Here is an 18,583-nt window from a genome sequence, read left to right on the forward strand (position 1 = left end):
CGCCATGGGCTCAGCTGCCCCAATGCCCTCCCCACATCCCGCTTGTCTCTGTGTCTGCAGGGCACTGAGGTTCCCCCAGCCATTTCCCCACCTTGGTCCATGTGTAGCCTCGGACTTAGTGTCCCCCAGTGCCAGGCTGCAGGGAAGGGCTCACCAGCTCCAGCCTCCAGCAGCAGAGCTGTGCTGCACTCATTGCCCGGCTGAGCTGCCCTTGGCTCACTGTCATCAGCTGTGCTGAAACGCAGAGATTCCCATCTTCACCCCTTTGCATCTCTGATTTCATTTCCTTGAGAGCTTTTACAGGAGGAAATAACCCAGATCTGTTGTCACAGCACTGGTGCTGTGGGTCTTGTTCCAATGTCAAGGGGCTTGTTCCAATGCCCCAACTGCTTTCCTAGCAGATTTTTATAGAGGAAGGAGAGGAGAGGGCTTCTACTGAAGTTCTGCATTAAGTCACTTTTCAATGGATGTTCGAACCAAAAAGAATTAAAAGAAAGCATTATTTTTCTCTTTCCACCCACGTTTCCTGCAGGCAGTGTGGATGTTTGGGTGCTGCACACCAGCAGGGGCTGTGCTGGACACAAAGAAGAGGTTGCAGTGCATTGGGTGCCAGCTCAGCTCCTTTGGGTTTGTCCCTGCAGCACTGCTGCTGCTGCAGGCAAGTGGAGAATCCAGAGAGCATTTTATCTGCTGTACAACATAACTGCTCCCTTGAGCCTCTTTGTGGAGTCCTGAAGCTTTTTTAATCAGTTTAGAGGAGTGCGAATAATTGATTTTTCCGCTCTCTGGCCAAACCAAAAAAAAAGAAAAGAAACACTGGAGAGAGGGAGGGAGGAGAAGGGATTGTTTCAAGTTTATCTGAACCAAAAGAAGTTTTTATTCAGTGCAATAAAAACAGAAGGGAGAAAATCTTTTGGGTGGTCGGGTGGAACGTTTTAACCCTTTTGAATACTGTTTCTAGGAAGCGTTGGTATCTTACAAAGTAAAAAGGGGGGGAGAAATACTGTTTCAACGAGGTAAAAATGAAATGTTTGAATGTTTCCCAAGTGCTTATTTGTTTGAGCATAAACGTTTTCTCAACTGTGACCTAAATTTGTTGACTTTTTTTCAGGCTTATACCCAAAAAGCATCAAAAAAAAAAACAAAAAGAAATTAATTGTATTAACTGTAGAGAAGTGAAGTGGGGTCTGTCCTGGCACTGAGTGCATCAGGTGTGAGAAGATGCAGCCCAGCACAGATGCTGAGATTTGTGAGAGCCGCTCTGGAAAAGCCTTTTGCAAAGCTGAAGGCAGAGCTGACAAAGGGCAGCAGAACCCCAGGAGCCCAGATATTCAGCACATATTGCACAGATTAATTCTTATTCCATTTAAATTTTGGTGTGTTCTGACTCATCCCAATATGCGGATCCTAATTGCGTTCCCCTGGAGGCTGGGGAAATTTATGGGACCTTTGTGCTGGGAGGGCTGGGAGCTCTTTCCATTTGACATTTGCTTGCATCCCACTCGCTGCGTGCTGCAGTTACACGGAACTACACCTGTGTACAGCTCTGTTTGCTTTCGGTCTGCCGACGTTGTGCAACCCATGTGAAACACACACACCACAACGAGAGGTTGCAGCAGGGCAGCAATGTGGGCAGACCGGCGTGGGAGGAGCAGGACAGTCTCATAGCTCAGAGGTCTGCCTACGTCCAGCACATCTCTGCTCTGCAGCCCTGCCTTTGAGGCTGTTGGAAGGGCAGCGGGGTGAGAGGTGGAGGGTGGTGTCCCAGTGCTGATAATGGGCTGCAATTTCAATGCAGTTCAGCTTTTGCACACCTTTGGTCCTGCTGCAGCAGGTGGGAGGAGGGTGATGAAGGCTCCCAGTGCTTCCCTCTGCAAATAGCACACATCAGAACCAGTTTGCACCTCTGGTGTTGGAACTGGCAGCTGCTGCTGGGGCGATGCTCTTCCTCTTCCTCCCTTCCTCTGGCTGGTGTCGGCAACAGTGTTCACTCATCCTCCGCAGGCAGTTGTGGATAACCCATTGTCACTGCTATAATTATCCCAGGCCGTTAATAAGCGCAGTCCCAGTGAAGCATTTGTGCTGCAAGAGGGACAGGAAGGCTCCTGAAATGCATCGTCTCGTTTTCATAAGGTTTCTGTGTGTGGCACTATTGAGTTGTAAACAAGTGAGGTTGATAGGGATAGAAGGAGGATTAATCAGCAGGAGGATTAATAACATGCTTTGTGAGTTGTGAAAGTCCAGACAACTCAGTGATGCTCCCAGGAGCTGGGAGATGCCTCTTTCACAAGCTGGCAGATGAGAATCTGCCCAGGTCCTTTGGGATTTGCAAGCAGAGAACAGAGCTATCAGTGCTGTGCCAGAGAGGGACTGACTGCACTTGATGTTGTGCAGAAACGTGGCTGGTGTCAGTCCAGCTCCATCTGTCCCTATCCAAGGAGTACCTGGATATCTGCAAGGTAAGGCAGAATATACTCAAATACAGTTCCAAGGAAGGCATCCTGCACTCTCCCCATATGTTATGTTGTCCATATCGTTCCAGCACACTATAATCAGGGAAAACGGCACTAAAAGGGCTGTGAATTCAGTTGGTGCCCTCAGGTGGTGCAGCAAGCCATAGCAGGAAGGGCCCTAGGCATACAGCAGTGCCAGGGTTCAGTGAGCCCATTGGGATGCCCGGTGCCTTTCCGAGCCTTGATGCAGATGCTTGCAATTACCACCCTGCTCAGCTTGGCACAGCACCAAGAATGACAGGCTCTGCTACTAAGCAATTAGCCCTGTTCATTTTATTAAATAGCCATTCCATGCTAATTGCTTGCTTTGCTTCAAGCTCAGTAAATCAGAGCTGGATGTGGATAAAAGGGAGAGCAGCACCAGACCCTGCAGTTGGCTCCATCCCTGGAGCACCCATCCCTAGGAGTACCCATCTCTGTAGCTTCCACCCTATGGGCATCCACCCTATGGACACACACCCTGTGAGCACCCACCCCTGAATGCACCCATCCCCAGAGCACCCACCCCAGTTGAGTCTGGCAGCTGAGCAGCACAGGTGACCACGTCCACGGAAATATCAACAGTGTAGAGGGGAACTCCCAGGGCAGGAATGTGCCTGCAAGGTCGTTGCCAGACCTGGAAGAGAAATTCGGTGTTAATCCACATTTCACTCAACTGTAGCTGCTTCCTCCTTGCATCTCAAGCCATAGGAGCTGGATTGGATCCAGAGCCTGGGTTAGACGTGTGGAAGAGTAACAGAAGCAGTCTGAGCTGGGGGGGGGGTGTCCTGGGATCAGCCCTGCCCCTTGCAGCTGGGGTGCTCATCCAGACACAGGATGCTGAGTGCATGGAAGCTCCGTGCTGGTGGTTCAGCCTGGATTTAATCTCGGTAGGTTAACCCCACAGGCTCAGCTGAGGGAGATCTCTGCTCATGTCTCTGAGCACTCTATCCTTATCAGCACTCTGGACAACTTTGGAATAGGCTAAAGCACAGAAAGCACAGAGATAGCTTTATCTCCCTGCTCTGTACATCTCCTACTCCTTATCTCTGGCCTTTCAATTTCCCAAAGCAGCATAAGCGTGATGGTGTGGACAGGCCACGGGCCAGCCCCACGGCTGCTGCAGTCCAATGGGGCAGGGGCTGTAGGACCCAGCATAACCTGGCACCACAGGGACATCCACCACCAACGGGACTACCAGCCCTGCCCAGGGATCTCCACCCCCTCCATCACCACACCATAGCAAGGCTCAACTCAGCAGGGCGAGGAGCAGATCTAAGAAGGGAGGAAATTCCTTGGGGAGTTTTCTTCCTCCAGAGCACACGGGGCCCTGTGGCCATTGTGTGTGCGTGGAGACCACAGCGGTTCCTCCTGGGCCGCCTGTTCCTGCCAAGCCTGGGCCCTGCTGTGCCCGCTGCCCCCTGGATGCTGCTGGGCTCCTGGGAGAGGCCAGGAACCGGGAAGGAAGCGGAGCCGCCCCAGACTTGGACTGGGTGGGGTGGGATGTCTTCCTGCCCGCCGCAGCCCCCAGGGTTCGCCTGCTGCAGGGCTGGGACACAACGCGCCCGCTGGCATGGAGGGGTAGGTGGCAGCATCACTGTGTCCGCTAGAGCCAGGCTGGGCATGCAGAGCCCCACATGGCACGCAAGGAGCCCCAGAACAGCCCCATCCCTGTGGGACTTATGGGATGGGCCTCGCCATAGTGAACGGCCTCATGTTTCTGGAAGGGACTCTGCAGAGAGCAGACACTGTGCTCTGCACGGGGACTGTGGTATGGGGACATGGTGTCAGGATAAAGACCTATTCCTCCTGCCTCCTTCCTGCTCTCCCTCATCTCACAGCACCCCATGGCCACAAGATGGCATGGCAAAGCCATCGCGTGCCACTGCACTCCCCTAGCACCTCCTGCTCACAACCTCCCCACAACCCCTGAGGCTACAATTCATTTCAGAGTCTCCATGGGGCAGCTCTAGGCTTCCACATCCCATCCACAGCCCATATGGCTGCAGGCAGGAGAGAGGCAGAGCTCTCCTGAGGCTGCTCATAAAGGAGAGATTGCTTCAGTGCCCGTGGGAGAGGAGTAATTAAACACCTTGGGAAGGCTTCTTCCTGTTGGCTGGGATTGCTGACCCCCAGGGAAGGCCCAGACTTCTTCAGAGCACAGAGGAAATCACTTTGTGGCCCCAGGTGAGAAATAATCAGCCCATGCTTCACAGCTGCAGGAGGAATGATTTTATGAGGTGAGTAGTGGAAGGCTGGAGGTTAACTAAGAGTCTCACCGGGATTGCCCCAATATTGGAGCATTGCAGTGTGTTTTTGCTGCACGATGCAGCCACATTTCCCACCCCAGCGCCCTTCATCGCCCTCTCTGAATCCCCTGTGCAACACTGACTTTTGCATTTCTCACCTCCTGTTGTCACTCACTTCCATCAAGAGCAGAAATTTGCCTCTTTGGCTGCTCCAGTGCCTGATGGACAGTGCAGCAGACACAGCCTTGTTAGAGTGCCCTAATGGCAATCTCACATCATTTGTGCCATCCATGTACCATCCTGTTATAGTGATGAACAGAAACTTGAACGCTCTGGGAAAATTGAGAGGGGACTCAGTGGGGATTCCAGCACAGGAGCCATCCTCAGTCCTGGCTCGATCTTTGACATCTGAACTGACACCCAGCCTGGCAGCAACTCCCTCACGGGCACTGAAAGTAATTCACCACAATACTGCAGAGAAAAAAAAACCAAAAAACTGTATCGAGAAGTTAAATCACGTCAGAAAAATCTGGGAGTGACCAGAATGCTGCAGCGCCTGCCCTGGCTGAGCCACACCAACCTATGCTGAAAGGATAAGAAGATTGCACAATGACACGCGTTTCCTTTGATTGAGTCTCAGTTTAATGAGGGCAAGATCCTAGGAAGCAAACAGTATGTGTTTGTGTCATATTGCAAACAAGCAAGTACAGAAATCTAAAAAAAAAAATAAAATAAATATCTTCCCTGTTGGTTTCTCCCCAAGTTCATAGCACTAAATTGACCTGAAAACAAGATGAATTTACCACTGCGCTTGGACAGTGGGTGAGAAAAAATCTGATATGTATATTATTTATTTAGTTTTGAATGCAATTGTCTGTATGCTTTCAGAGGTCAGAGCAGCCGGAGAAGCGCCGATGGAACTCAGCAGCCACTGAAAAGTCCCCACCGTGGGCAGCTGGCACTGCTCAGCTCCTGGAGCATCCCTGCCCGGCCTTCAGCGCAGCACAGCGATGTCTTCAATCGGGCGAGGCTGCAAGGAGAAAAGGGACCCTGTGTTACATTATGATTATTATATACCACCACGCTTCGTGCTCCCTGCTGTGGGCTCAGAGCTCACCTACCATCATTGCAGACCCTTTCTGCCCCACTGTGTATGCAGACTGAGCTCTGCAGCTGCAAGCAACCCTATAAACACCCCAGTCCTGGGCTCAGCCCTGCCCTCAAGGCTCCAGAGGAGATTTTACCGTGAAATCAGAGCACTGCATCCTACACACAGGTCTGGGCCACAAGTGTGGTGCCCAGCACCACTCTGCCTCTGCTTCCAGCCAGGAGTCACCAGGGCAGCACAGGCGTAGCACAGCTGATACACCTGGACTTTCCCAAAAAGGCACTATTCCTAGATTTCCACCAAAAAAAAAAAGGAAGGGGGAAGGGGATGTGGCTACATGTTTTGGGGCTGATCCAACGTGTTGAAGCATCCCTGGATTTCAGTTGGATGTTGGATCCTTACTGACGTAAGAGGAAAGAGGTTTAATGTTTGGAAACAGCCCTCAAACAGTCCCACGCAGTTGAGCAAAGCAGAGAGGGCAGGGAAAGGGAATGTGGGAGGGGCGATGCTGGGAGCTCCTCAACCCCACAAACACCCCTGTGATGCACTGACAGCTCGGGGTGCAGGCATGTCATCCCCCAGTCAGGGGCACAGAAATCACCCAGCCCTTTTTTTCACCCTAAAATCCAAGCGTAGCCTCTCTGAACAGATCTGTCCATCCTAGCTCACTACGCTGGGACCTCGTGGTCCAAGTGTCAAAATGCAGCACAGACTTCTGCAAACTCACACGATCGCACCCACCCGATGACGAGGATGCAACCGCCCCCCCCCATCAGGAGCCGGGCTGTCCCGCGGGGTCCCTTCACTCCGTACCACCCGATGCCGGGATGCTGAAGGCAGCGAGACGCTCCTCGCACCCAGCGATGCCAAATCTCCTGAACACCGACCCCGCGCCCCAAGCCCCACGCCGGCACCCCGGTGGCCGCTCTGCCCGTCGGTTCCCGGCTTTACCTGAGCTCCGCGGGCGGAGGGCGGCGGCCGGGCGGGTGCGGGACGCGGGCCCCCCCAGCCCCAGCCCCGGCGGAGCAGGCGCTGCAGGAGGCGGCCGGGGCCGGGCGGCGGTGGCGGAGGGTCCCCCGCGAGGCTCCCCGGGGGCTGCGGGGCTGCGGCGGACGCGGTGCCCCCAGGGCGGTGCGGAGGTTCTGCCGGCAGCTCCCGGCGCCAGAGGTACGGGGAGCGGCGGACGCCCATCAGCAGCCCCGAGGCGCGTCCCACCGTGTGGTACCGCGGGCTGGCGACGTGCTTGTACCAAGCTCCCGCCGGTGCAGCCGGCAGCATCAGCCCCAACAGCACCAGAGCCCCCCAAGCGCCCCCCGACAGCTGCCCCCTCGCCATGGCTGCGGGCAAGAGGCGTCTCGGCGGCCCCGGGCGCCCCAGAGAAGGCAGCCCCGCGCCCGCGCCCCGCCGGTTTATACTGGAGCCGGGAGGGGCACCCCGCGGCTCCGCCCCGGCAGCCCCCGGCCGCCCCCCGGCAGCCCCTGCCCCGCGAACCTCCTCCCCGCCGCCCGCCCCTCCTCGCCCTCTCCCGTGGCCCCGAGCGTCCCTTGTGAGCATCCCCTGCAGCACCGAGCATCAATCGCATCAATCGTGCCGCCCCGAGCATCCTCCCTGCAGCTTCAAGCATCCCTTCCCTCCTTGAGCATCCTCCTCACATCCCCAAGCATCTCCTCTACAGCTTCCAGCATCTCTCCTTTCCGTGAGCATTTCCCTGCAGCCCCAAGCATACAACTCATGGTTCAAGCATCGTCCCCAAGGTCCTCTTCACAGCCCTGAGGGTTTTCCATGCAAATTTTAGCTTCCCCTCTTCAGCCCTGAGCATCCTCTGCGTGGTGCCAAGCATCTGTCCACAGCCCTGTGCACTTCTCCTCAGCTCCGCATTCTCCCTTCGCCCCCAGGACCAGCCTCGCGTCCTGCAGCAGCCAGCGACAGCAGCAGGATTTATTGCTGGAGGAAGAGAAACATCTTAAACTGACCGCAAGTGAGGAACCACAGAGGGGATCTGCAAACACCACCAGCCTCACTGAGGGCCAGCTGCAAGGCACAGGGACATGGCCTGGAGGAGCCACTGCAACACCTGATTCCCATGGAACACCTTGTGCTCCTCTTCCCAAAACCTATTGCACTTCTGCTGCATTCACAGCTGTTTGCAGTGGGGTTCGTGAGTGCTGCTGCCCTTCCTCTTCTGCAACTCAGTTCTTCTTAAATAGGTTATCATCACTAATTTCACAACTTCCCTCAGGTGACTTTTCCCCTCTAGATCCCCTAATAAAACGAAGTAGGTCAAATTTATCTCATCAGAGCAATTCTAGTTCCTTCTGTTTATTACCCAGTTTGTTGGCTTATCATGCTGATCTATGTCTAAACCATCTCTTGGAACAGCAACTTGATTCATTTTCCTCTCAGCATCTTGCATGCTCCTGTGTGCCTATTTCACTCTCTGCTGTTATTTTAACCCATTCCCATGCAGGCAGGCTTCCCTTACCCAGCTCCCAGCCTCTTCCTTCCAGCCTATGCTGGAAGTTCCTTGGGAGCAAAGCTTTCTTGTGCCCCACGTGCTCAGCACACACAGGTTCTGTGCTCCTCCAGAAAGGAGTACAATTCCTAATTGCTAAGAGGAGAGTTCTGGCCTTTTCCCATGCTGAGAAGTCACATGCGTGCAGAACAGGAAATGTTTTTGTTATTGATCTGGAATCAGAGAGTCAAACTTATCCATGGCGTAACTTCCTGGAAGCACCTGGACTTAGAATAAGAACTGAGCCTGGCTTCATCCATCCCAAGCAGATGGACAGGCTATTTTTTGCCACACTTTCATTGCTCTGGAGATGATGAAAGGCCGCATTGCTCCTGTGTTTCAGCAGAGCCATTAATGAATGGCAGCAGTACAGCACACAGAATCACATCGCAGCCCCGGCCATCAAACCTCGGTTCACGATGGAACACACACTGCTGGGTTTATTTCCCTCAGTAAAAAGCCATTATACGTCCTCTCACCCCGAGATCAAGAGCCCCAAGCAACCGATGTCAGGTCTGGAACAGGCAGAGTTCTGCCTCCTGCTCCCGATCAAGCAGGCAGCTCAGCAGCTTGTGCTGTGCTGCATCAATGTGCAGACGTGGGCTCAAACTTCCTACCAAGAGAGAAAATTTTGCATTCCCAGACATCTGCCTGAAGTGTCTCCTCCACGTATTTTTGGCATAACTTGAATAACGTGTCACGCTGACAAGCTCCCTGGGAACTGAGCTGAACTCTTTCCTCCCCATGCCCGCAGGTTTCCTGCTGCACTGCTCCAAGGTGGTCCCCACTATTAAGATGTCAGCCTTTTGGGTCACTCTTGTAACTCCAGGGGCTTCTTTTCACCCAAGCAGAGTCAAGCCAATCTCAAGACCTTTTGAAACACCCCCTTCTATGTTCTCACTTAATTAACACAGTAAACCCCAACATCATATTTACCAACAACATGGGGGCTGAGGCAAGATTGCTCCACTCCCCCAGTGCTCAGGCTAACCACTGGTGAAGTTACTCCAAATAGGTAGAAGTGAAGAGGATTGGGATCTAACCACCTGGTTGTGCTGCTGAAAGATTCTTCTTTAGTTCTGGACCAAAATACCTTTTTGTGAGGGGAAGACTCCGCTTCCTCCTGGTCACGGATCTGTGCTTGGTTCCACATCTCTGCAGGGCTCAAGCATCAGAGTATGAACCAGAACTTCAGCCTGCAAAACTGAGGGGCAAGAGGGGTGAGCAGCCTGAGCGTCACACCTTAACTCCTGCAATAAACCCAGCCAGCTCTTGTTGGAGCCCTGCCGCCACCCGATGTAACGCACGTTGTGCTCTCGCCTCCCACCACACGCATTACTGCACCCATTCAGGATTTGTGGCTTTTGAGAATGATCTAAATGAATTTGATGTCCCAGAAAGAGGCACTTGAAAAATAAACCGGCGTGGTTTAATGGTAGCATTTTCCACATTTTTATTATAATGACTCTGGTGTTTATTGGAAGGTTAGCAACTCATCCGAGCATGAAAACAAGGCAATTTAAAAGGCCAGCCTTTGATGGGGTCTTTGGCACACTCAGTCATACTGCTCCTCCTGTATACGACACTTTTTGGCCATCTGGGCTCTTCAGCATCTCAGTGTGGGTGTTCGATGGGATGACGGAGGCATCATTTTGGATATAGGCAAGAAGAGAACCTGTCCTCCTCTGGCTGCAGAGTGCTCTGCAGAGCTACAGTCCTGACTCATCTTGGTTGGGAAGCTGAGGCCAAGAATTTAGGATGTCCAGCCTGGAGAAAAGGAGGCCAAAAGGTGATTCTTTCTTCGGAGGAGGGGAAAAGGAGAGAGAGGTGATGGACTCCTCTCCTGGTAACTGAAGGGAGTGCGAGGATGGCACAGAGCTGAACCAGACTGGGTACTGGCAGCAATTTCTTTAACTTGAGAGTGGTCAAACCATGGAACAGGCTTCTGGAGAGCTGGGTGATGCTTTATGCCTGCCAGCGTTTGGACAATGTCCTCACTAATATGCTTTAATTTTTGATTAATTTTTGAAGTAACCAGATGGACTCAATGATCTTTGAAGGTCCCTTTCAACTGCACTTTATTCTATTCCATTCCATTCCATTCCATTCCATTCCATTCTATTCTATTCTATTCTATTCTATTCTATTCTATTCTATTCTATTCTATTCTATTCTATTCTATTCTATTCTATTCTATTCTATTCTATTCTATTCTATTCTATTCCATTCCATTCCATTCCATTCCATTCCATTCCATTCCATTCTCTTCTGTTCCATTCCATTCCATTCCATTCCATTCCATTCCATTCCATTCCATTCCATTCCATTCCATTCCATTCTCTTCTGTTCCATTCTGTTCCATTCCATTCCATTCCATTCCATTCTCTTCTGTTCCATTCCATTCCATTCCATTCCATTCCATTCCATTCCATTCCATTCCATTCCATTTTATCTCATTCCATTCCACCACACCCCATCCCATCTTACTCCATTAGATTCCATTCTGCTCTGTACTATTCCATCCCATCCCATCTCATCCTAATCCCTTCCAATCCTATCTTATCTTATTCCACTAGATTCCATTCTATTCTGTTCTATTCTATTCAATTCCACCCTATCGTGTCCTGCACTGTGCAGTCCTCTCTTATCCTATTCCACTCCATTCCATTCCATTCCATTCCATTCCATTCTCTTCTGTTCCATTCCATTCCATTCCATTCCATTCCATTCCGTTCCGTTCCATTCCATTCCATTCCGTTCCATTCCATTCCATTCCATTCCATTCCATTCTCTTCTGTTCCATTCCATTCCATTCCATTCCATTCCATTCCATTCCATTCCATTCCATTCTCTTCTGTTCCATTCCATTCCATTCCATTCCATTCCATTTTATCTCATTCCATTCCACCACACCCCATCCCATCTTACTCCATTAGATTCCATTCTGCTCTGTACTATTCCATCCCATCCCATCTCATCCTAATCCCTTCCAATCCTATCTTATCTTATTCCACTAGATTCCATTCTATTCTGTTCTATTCTATTCAATTCCACCCTATCGTGTCCTGCACTGTGCAGTCCTCTCTTATCCTATTCCACTCCATTTCTTTCCATTCCATTCCAACCTGTTCTACCCTACCCTACCCTACACGATTCCGTTCCATTCCACTCCATTCCATCCCGTTCTGTTCCATTCCCTTCTGTTCTGTTTCATTCCATTCCATCCTACCCTATTCCATTCTGTTCTGGTCTTTTCCTCTATTCCACAGTCAGTGCCACTCCCCGAGGCTGCACAAAGTGCAGTGCTGCTGCAGACAGCTGTCCTTCAGGCAGGGTGTGAAGCTCAGCACCCAAAGCACCAGAGGCACAGATCCCACCAGAGAAGGTGAGCACGGTCGACTCCCTGCTGCCCAGGGCCAGCACTCAGGGTCCCCACAATCCATCTCCCCGCACCAAATTACTGCTGCTCACCCTTCACCGACTTCTGCTTTATTTCAACCCCGAGTGACTGTGGTTTAACAGCAAGAAGAAACAATTCCCACAGCTGTGGCTCAGTGAACTCTGGTGGTTCCTGACGCGGAACTCACCGCTGGATCAGCCCATGAGTTCTGCTCAGCAGAATGAGCCATGCAGACTGGGACCCACAGGTACCCTGGGATAACAGTTGCCACTCCTCACATCTCCACTCCATCCCAACAGAATCAATTCAAGTTTGGAAGCGATTCCTCTCATCAGTGATTCAGAACATGCTGATTAAACACTGTTTCTTTGTTCCCCTGAAACAGATCCAAACAAACTGCAGCATCTCATGTGAGCAAAGCGGCACCTCGGCTCAGTGCTGAGACCTCCCGTGTGCTTGGGAGGCTCTGGAGAGAAAGCGGAAGCAGTAAATGGCTTTTCCTAATGTTTCAGCTCTTCCTATCATAGTGCCCTGCATTCATTATTTTATTCCTAAGAAACAGCATATTCATCCCTATTTTTAGGCTTGCACACTATTTTGAGAGATTTTTCCAGGGTCCAGTCACATGGAAGTTAAACAGCGAGCAGCAAAGTCTCCAAAGGATAATAAACTATCTCAAATTACTTTGCTCATGGAACAAAGCGTGCTGCAAATGTCACACACACTATTACAAGAGCAGCAGAAACCTTTACATGAAACAATGGATCCATTAGCACTGAGCTTGAGAAAAAAAAGAGCCCGGTCTCGCAGCCCTTTCTCACAGTTGCATAGAACTTGGGGCTCTGAGCCATAGGAACTTTCTTTGTTCCCTCAAACTGTGCAGCTGAGCTCACACCGCCGCACCTTCGATCACTGCAGATTGTAAGCCCTGTATAGAGAGTAATTAAGCCCCGTTGCACCCAGTTGAGTCAGTGGCACCCAGTTGAGTCAGTGGCTTTACTTCTGCTTCAAACTGAGGGATGGAGAGGGATTGACTGAATCAGTGATGGGAGACAAAGCCTGGGCAGAGGCACATTGGGCTCATGGGCTCTGCATGGCCCAGCTCCGCAGAGCAGCTCAGCTCTGATGTGACTCAACGACATGGCACCACCAAGAGCACTGCGGACACGGCACAGCAACACCGACGATCATGATGAAAAGTCATGAGGATGTGCTGTGACATTGCCTTCAAAAGCAGTAGGGAAGCAGCAAAGACAAGAATCTCAAAAGCAGCAGAAGAGCAGGGGGAAAAAATACAAAGGCTTTGTCAAATGGTTGTGTCTAAGGCGAGCAGATTTCTCAACCCCCTCCATTCCATGATTCAGTCTTTCTCCTGGAAGTAATTTTCAATAACGAAAGCGAGCTAATGCTCAGATGTGTATGTATGCACAGAGTATATTTGGCTCCAGTCGAAGGCATGTTTACTGTAAGGGGGAAGAGTTGTGAAATGAATCTGTACTTTGACAGCTCCGAGATCTCTTAACCAAATCCCAAACAACCCAAAAGCGCTCTCCTATTTTTTTCCAAAATTTAATTAGATGAGGCTGGATTGCACATGCAGTTATATGCACTTCTGTATATATAGAATTGAGCAGAGAGCTGCAAGGCATGGAGCTGAGAAACAAATTTGCCTGTAAGCAAATCTGTACGAGTGGAGCTTGTTCAGTTTGGCATGAGTGATGCTGGGTTAGGAGCTGTGTTGGTGAAACCCTTTGAGATAGCAGAAAGGAGGCACATAGCAGTCTCATGGATCATCACTGCGAGCAGAATTAAATGAGTGATAAATTGTGTTGCACTAAAAGGAAGCAATGTCCTGCTCTCCATACCAGCTACAGTGGCACAAGCAACCATGGGGCTGGTGCAGTCAAGCTGCATTGCTTTGTCCATGGATGTTTGCTGCCTTAATGCTCGTTGGAAGCTGAGCTCTCCCTGGGCCTTCACTCTGTTCTGGGATTTTGCACATCGGCTCTTCACCTTGAAAGCTTAATGCTGCCTCTTCTCCCTGCTGTTCTCTGAATTCCTGTCGAGGCACTGTGCCTCTGTTAGCTGCACTTATTGTGCTCTCATCCTCCAGAGAGCAGTTGCTAAAGAAAACCCTACCACCAGGCTTCAAATGCCTTAAAATACACCTCTGCTTCCCAGCATGTACCTCTGTTTGTGCTGTAGGGATGGTTCCCTCCCTGCTCCTCGCCCCCTTTAAGGAATCACTGCTTTTCAGAAGAGAGAAGCTCGTATTACCAAATTATGTTTGTTCTCAAATATAGATTTTGGAGGAAAATTCCCTCGTGAATCTGAAATTGTGCAAAGCGTGTTGTGCCTCCTGGCAAATCAAAGGGCAGAAGCGTGTGTGTGCCTCTCTGCCACCCAACTGCTGCAAACAAAAACATGCTCTTGTTTAAAGTCATTGCAGACGAGGGTATTAAACTGGAAACTAGTGGGGAACTAACAGAGCTCCTCTCTGTCAGTCCCACAGATACAACTGTTGGCATGTTTGATCCCAAATGGAGAGCAAAAAAAGGACCAAACCTGCTGACACTGTGTAGCTTGAAATGCTGCACAATAGGCTGCAGTGTGTCACAGCCAACAGGGAAAGCTCAGCAAAGGGTCGGAAACGCAGGAAAAGTGAGGAAGCTATTGCTTTGAAGAGAAACTTTGTCCAGTGAAAGCGTGTCTCAGTGTTGTGCTCTAAGTGTCTTCGCTGCAAATGAACCGCGTCTGCCTCAAGCTGCGAGGCTGAAATTAATCTTAGGCATAACCTTTAGGTCTGCACTCTGACAGTACTTTAGTGCTAAGTCATAAATATTTGATCTGTTGCTCTTCTGAATAAAGTGGATTTGTTGTGCTCATCTGCAGGTTATCAATTATTCCGCAGTATATTTATTGCTGATTAAATGACTCAAAGAGTGCCTTTTTCTTCTGATATTATCGTGTGATATTTAGGGAGTAAGCACGGAAATTAGCTACCACTAGATCAATGTTAACCCTTCATTTTTGGGAGAAAACACCACCATCTTGACAACACATAGAGCCAAGTACCAACCAAGTTATTTGCAATAGACACCAAAGCTTAGTTAATTGGATATGATTGCATCTCTTTATGGTTTTGGGTCACACGTAGTGCTCAGATCCGGACTCCATCTGCAATCCAGGGAGAAATAAACCAACATCCTTAACCCATCAGCAAAGAATGATTCAATCCACTGAAAGACTATTATAAAAACCTCTTTGCACCACAAAATAAATTAATCCACACCCATGACTCACACATGCTGGCAGTGTGATTCTTCAGAATGACGATGAGCTGAAAAACGGCTTCGGAAAGAAAGTTTGGGCATTGGCTTTTTAGCAATTCTTCATTCTTCTTGTTGGAGTTCCAGATGTCAGGAAAGCAGGAGCATCTTCTGCAATGACACAGAGATGGCACAGAGGTTTTCCTTCCATTTTACACCCGTGCACAGAGCCAGCACACAGTGGCACAAGCAGGGATGCTGCCAAAAGGTTCCTGCTCTTGGGCAGAGCCGTGCAGTGAGGACCAGAAGCAGGTGTTAAGCAGGCCTGAGCTCTGCTGAAGGCTGCAGAAACCAGAAGTGTGGGGATAATGTTTGTTAGAATTGTGTTTGCAGGCCTGGAGCTGCCCCCAGCTTGCACCTTACAGCTCTCTATTAGAAAGGAACTTCTTATTGGTGGTAGGTGGGCAGTTGGACTGGATGATCTTGTAGGTCTTCTCTCACCTTGGTGATTCTATGATGCTATGATTCTATGATTCCTGCATTCACTTTAAGCCAAGGACTGTCTGAGACTGCAAACTCCCATCAGTAGGAAAAGTCACTCTGAGCTTGTACTGCTGATGGGAGTTGAGCTTGTTGGCAAAGGGACACGAAGTCGTCAGCGGTCCGTCCCTACCACGAAACCCAGAGCTGGAATCTGCCAAGCACAAACTCCGGTTGTGCCCTGTGGCTTTGTCACAATGTTCATTGTGATGAGTAATATCACTTTTAAGCCTAATTATGCAGGTGTATTTATTATCCTAAGCTCGGCCACGGCGCTGGGGTACTTGCGTAATTTCACAGACGAGTGACACTTAAGACAGCACATTACTGTCGGCAGCCTCCATCTCATTTCATGCTAATTGCTCTCCAAAATGGTGTGATGCAGTTTGGGCACAAAAACATTTCCAACAGTATCATTAATTCGGAGGGGGGGGGGGGTACATTTCCTGAAGTAATTGCAGCCAACATTCTCGGCCATTCCTAATTATTTAATACAGCCCCATCCAAACCCACTTCGGTGTCGATTATCTGCTCTCTACTTTGAAGTATGATAAATGGGTCTCTTTAGGAGGAAGTAAATATTACCTGTTGTACACAACGACCCAAAATGTGGAATTACTTAGTTGATCTGTTTTCCAAAATGCTCACCTCATATATTACTTTATTTATTCTACAGCACAGATGTTGTTCAGTGCTGCTGGTTTGGACAAGATAACATCGTGACACGTTGTAATGGACTTGCTATGTTTTGTTAAATGATCATTTATGCATCAGAGAAATGAAGACCCTCTTTTAAGACAACGGGCAAGGAATTCACTGAAAAGAAAGCAGATCTGAATGATGGAGGTGTTGCTCATCCGGGCTTTCAGCTAGCAATGATGAACGAGAGTAGATCCTAAGAACTTACCGTACATATAATATGTGATTTAATATGGTTTGTCACCATTTCCCTTCCTAGAAAAGTGACTTCATTTTGAGATGTTTTATCACGAAGTCAATATGTTGTGTCACCAAGTAACCTGGGTGACAGTCCACCATGCTGAGTGTCTTGGGGTCACTCCTCAGGCCTCTTGAACACCACTCACAGGAGGGACCCATGGAAAATGGAACCACTGTGTCATTTCCAAGACAGATGGCAGCCTTGATTCAGGGGATGGGACTCCAGGAATGTTTGCTAATTGCGGAGCCATGATGCTCATTGGTGACACATATGATGATGTGGTAGAACAAGCACACCGTGCCAAGACCTTGGCTTTTCTTTGGACTTTTTGACAGATCCAGCAGCATTCCTGCCTTTGAAGGGGATCTGCTCTGATTTTTCACAGAGGAATCCAGGAGAAAGAAAGATGGGACACCAAGGAAGTCTGAAATAAAACCCAATTTGTGACCATCTCGTGCCATATCAAATAGCATTTATGCTTTTCGACTTCACCTCCAGAGGAACATGGCTGTGAGCCGCGCTGCCTCCGCTCTCAGTGCTCCTGGAGCACCCTCTTCTGTCTGAGGGGCTGCGACTCTGCTCTGTGAGCACCAACATGACAGCACGACCTTTAAGAGGTGAGCTCAATCCTCAAAGCAAGTGCGGGAGTGCAGGTTCCTCAGCCAACAACCTGACGTGTCGATGATCAACTCGAGCTCCATTACCTCGTTCCTGAAGCACCGGGCAGCTGTCATGTGCTCAGATACTGAACGCATGAATCACTGCCTGCAGCACATACCCAAACAACATCGTTTTTCTCTAAACACTGTAACTAATGTATGTGCGAACACAAATACGATCTATTTGTGTTCCTGTTCTAATGTGTGCAATATTCAATTTTCTGTAATTTTTCGTGTACATTTTTGGGAGTTTTTTGTCACTTACACACAGCTTTCCAGACACCTACGTAATCCCCTTTTGGATGAGGGGATTGAGTGCATCTGCTGTAAGCGTGCAGATAACACAAAGTTGGAAGAAAGCGTTGATCTGCCTGAAGGTAGGAAGGCCCTACAGATGGACCTGGATGAGCTGCATCTGTGTGTTGAGGTGAACAGACTGAACTTCAGCAAGGCCAAGTGCCACGTCCTGTGCTTTGGTCACAACAACCCATGCATTGCTGCAGGTGTGGGCCAGATTGGCTGAGAGCTGTGCAGAGGAAAAGGATCTGGTACTGTTGGTTGACCACCAGTGAACATGAGCCAACAGTGTGCCCAGGTTCAGGTTGGGCATTGAGAAAGATTTCTTCTCTGAAAGAGCAGTCAGCCAGTGGCACTGCTGCCCAGCAGTAAGGGGGTGGCCATCCCTGGAGGTGTTCAAGAACATCCATGTGGATGTGGCACTCAGGGACGTGGTCAGTAGGCATGGTGGGATGAGTTGGACTTGGGGACCTTGGAGGTCTTTGCTGACTTTGATGATTCTAAGATAAAATCTGATCACAGGGCAGAGCCTCTGACCTCACTCATCCACCATGGGGCTGTTTGCACCACCAGGGCATAACAGAGCCCAAACCACAACAGAATCACAGAGCTGAGCAGCCTGGTCTGGTGGTTGGCGACACTGCACATAGCAAACTGCGTAATCATTGTGGTCCTTTTCAATCCATTCTATGATTCTATAAACATCTTGAAGGCATGGACAAGGATCACAGAGCCCGACTCCATTAAAAACCACCCAAAACTCGACCCCAAACTCAACGTAGCGAGAGGGGCCCTGGCGCGGAAGAGCTGCAGGCGGCGCTCCTCCAAGCTAGGGGCCCGGAAGAGCCGGGGGCACCCTGACCTCGCTCTCTATGGTCGCACGCCGGAGGACGCGGGCTGACGCCAGAGGGGTGGTGCACCGGATGTCTTCGGAGGATAATCGGGAGAGCGAGGTGGCGCTCTAGGCAAAAACTCTATGGTCCACCCAGAGCGGCGCCGTGGAGGCGGATCTCTATGGTCGTCAGTCAGGCAGAGAGTCGCTGAGCGGAGTCTGTCCAGGGCGGCGCTCTAGGCTTCCTCTCGATGGTGCTGGCGGTTGCTAGGTGGTGCGGGGCCT

At 50.2% G+C, this 18,583-nt stretch overlaps 1 protein-coding gene across 1 annotated transcript; it reads right to left on the reverse strand.

Moving 5' to 3' along the window:
- Window positions 1–5,735: 5,735 nt before the first annotated feature.
- On the reverse strand, window positions 5,736–7,184 carry NPW (neuropeptide W; the record flags this gene model as incomplete). Its single annotated transcript, XM_079542991.1, has 2 exons — window positions 5,736–5,771; window positions 6,801–7,184. 2 exons carry the CDS (start codon window positions 7,182–7,184, stop codon window positions 5,736–5,738), a joined length of 420 nt encoding a protein of 139 aa, XP_079399117.1.
- Window positions 7,185–18,583: the final 11,399 nt, after the last annotated feature.

The sequence above is a fragment of the Tetrao urogallus genome (genome assembly GCF_951394365.1).
Source record: "Tetrao urogallus genome assembly, chromosome: 15".
In the NCBI taxonomy this organism is placed as follows: Eukaryota; Metazoa; Chordata; class Aves; order Galliformes; family Phasianidae; genus Tetrao; species Tetrao urogallus.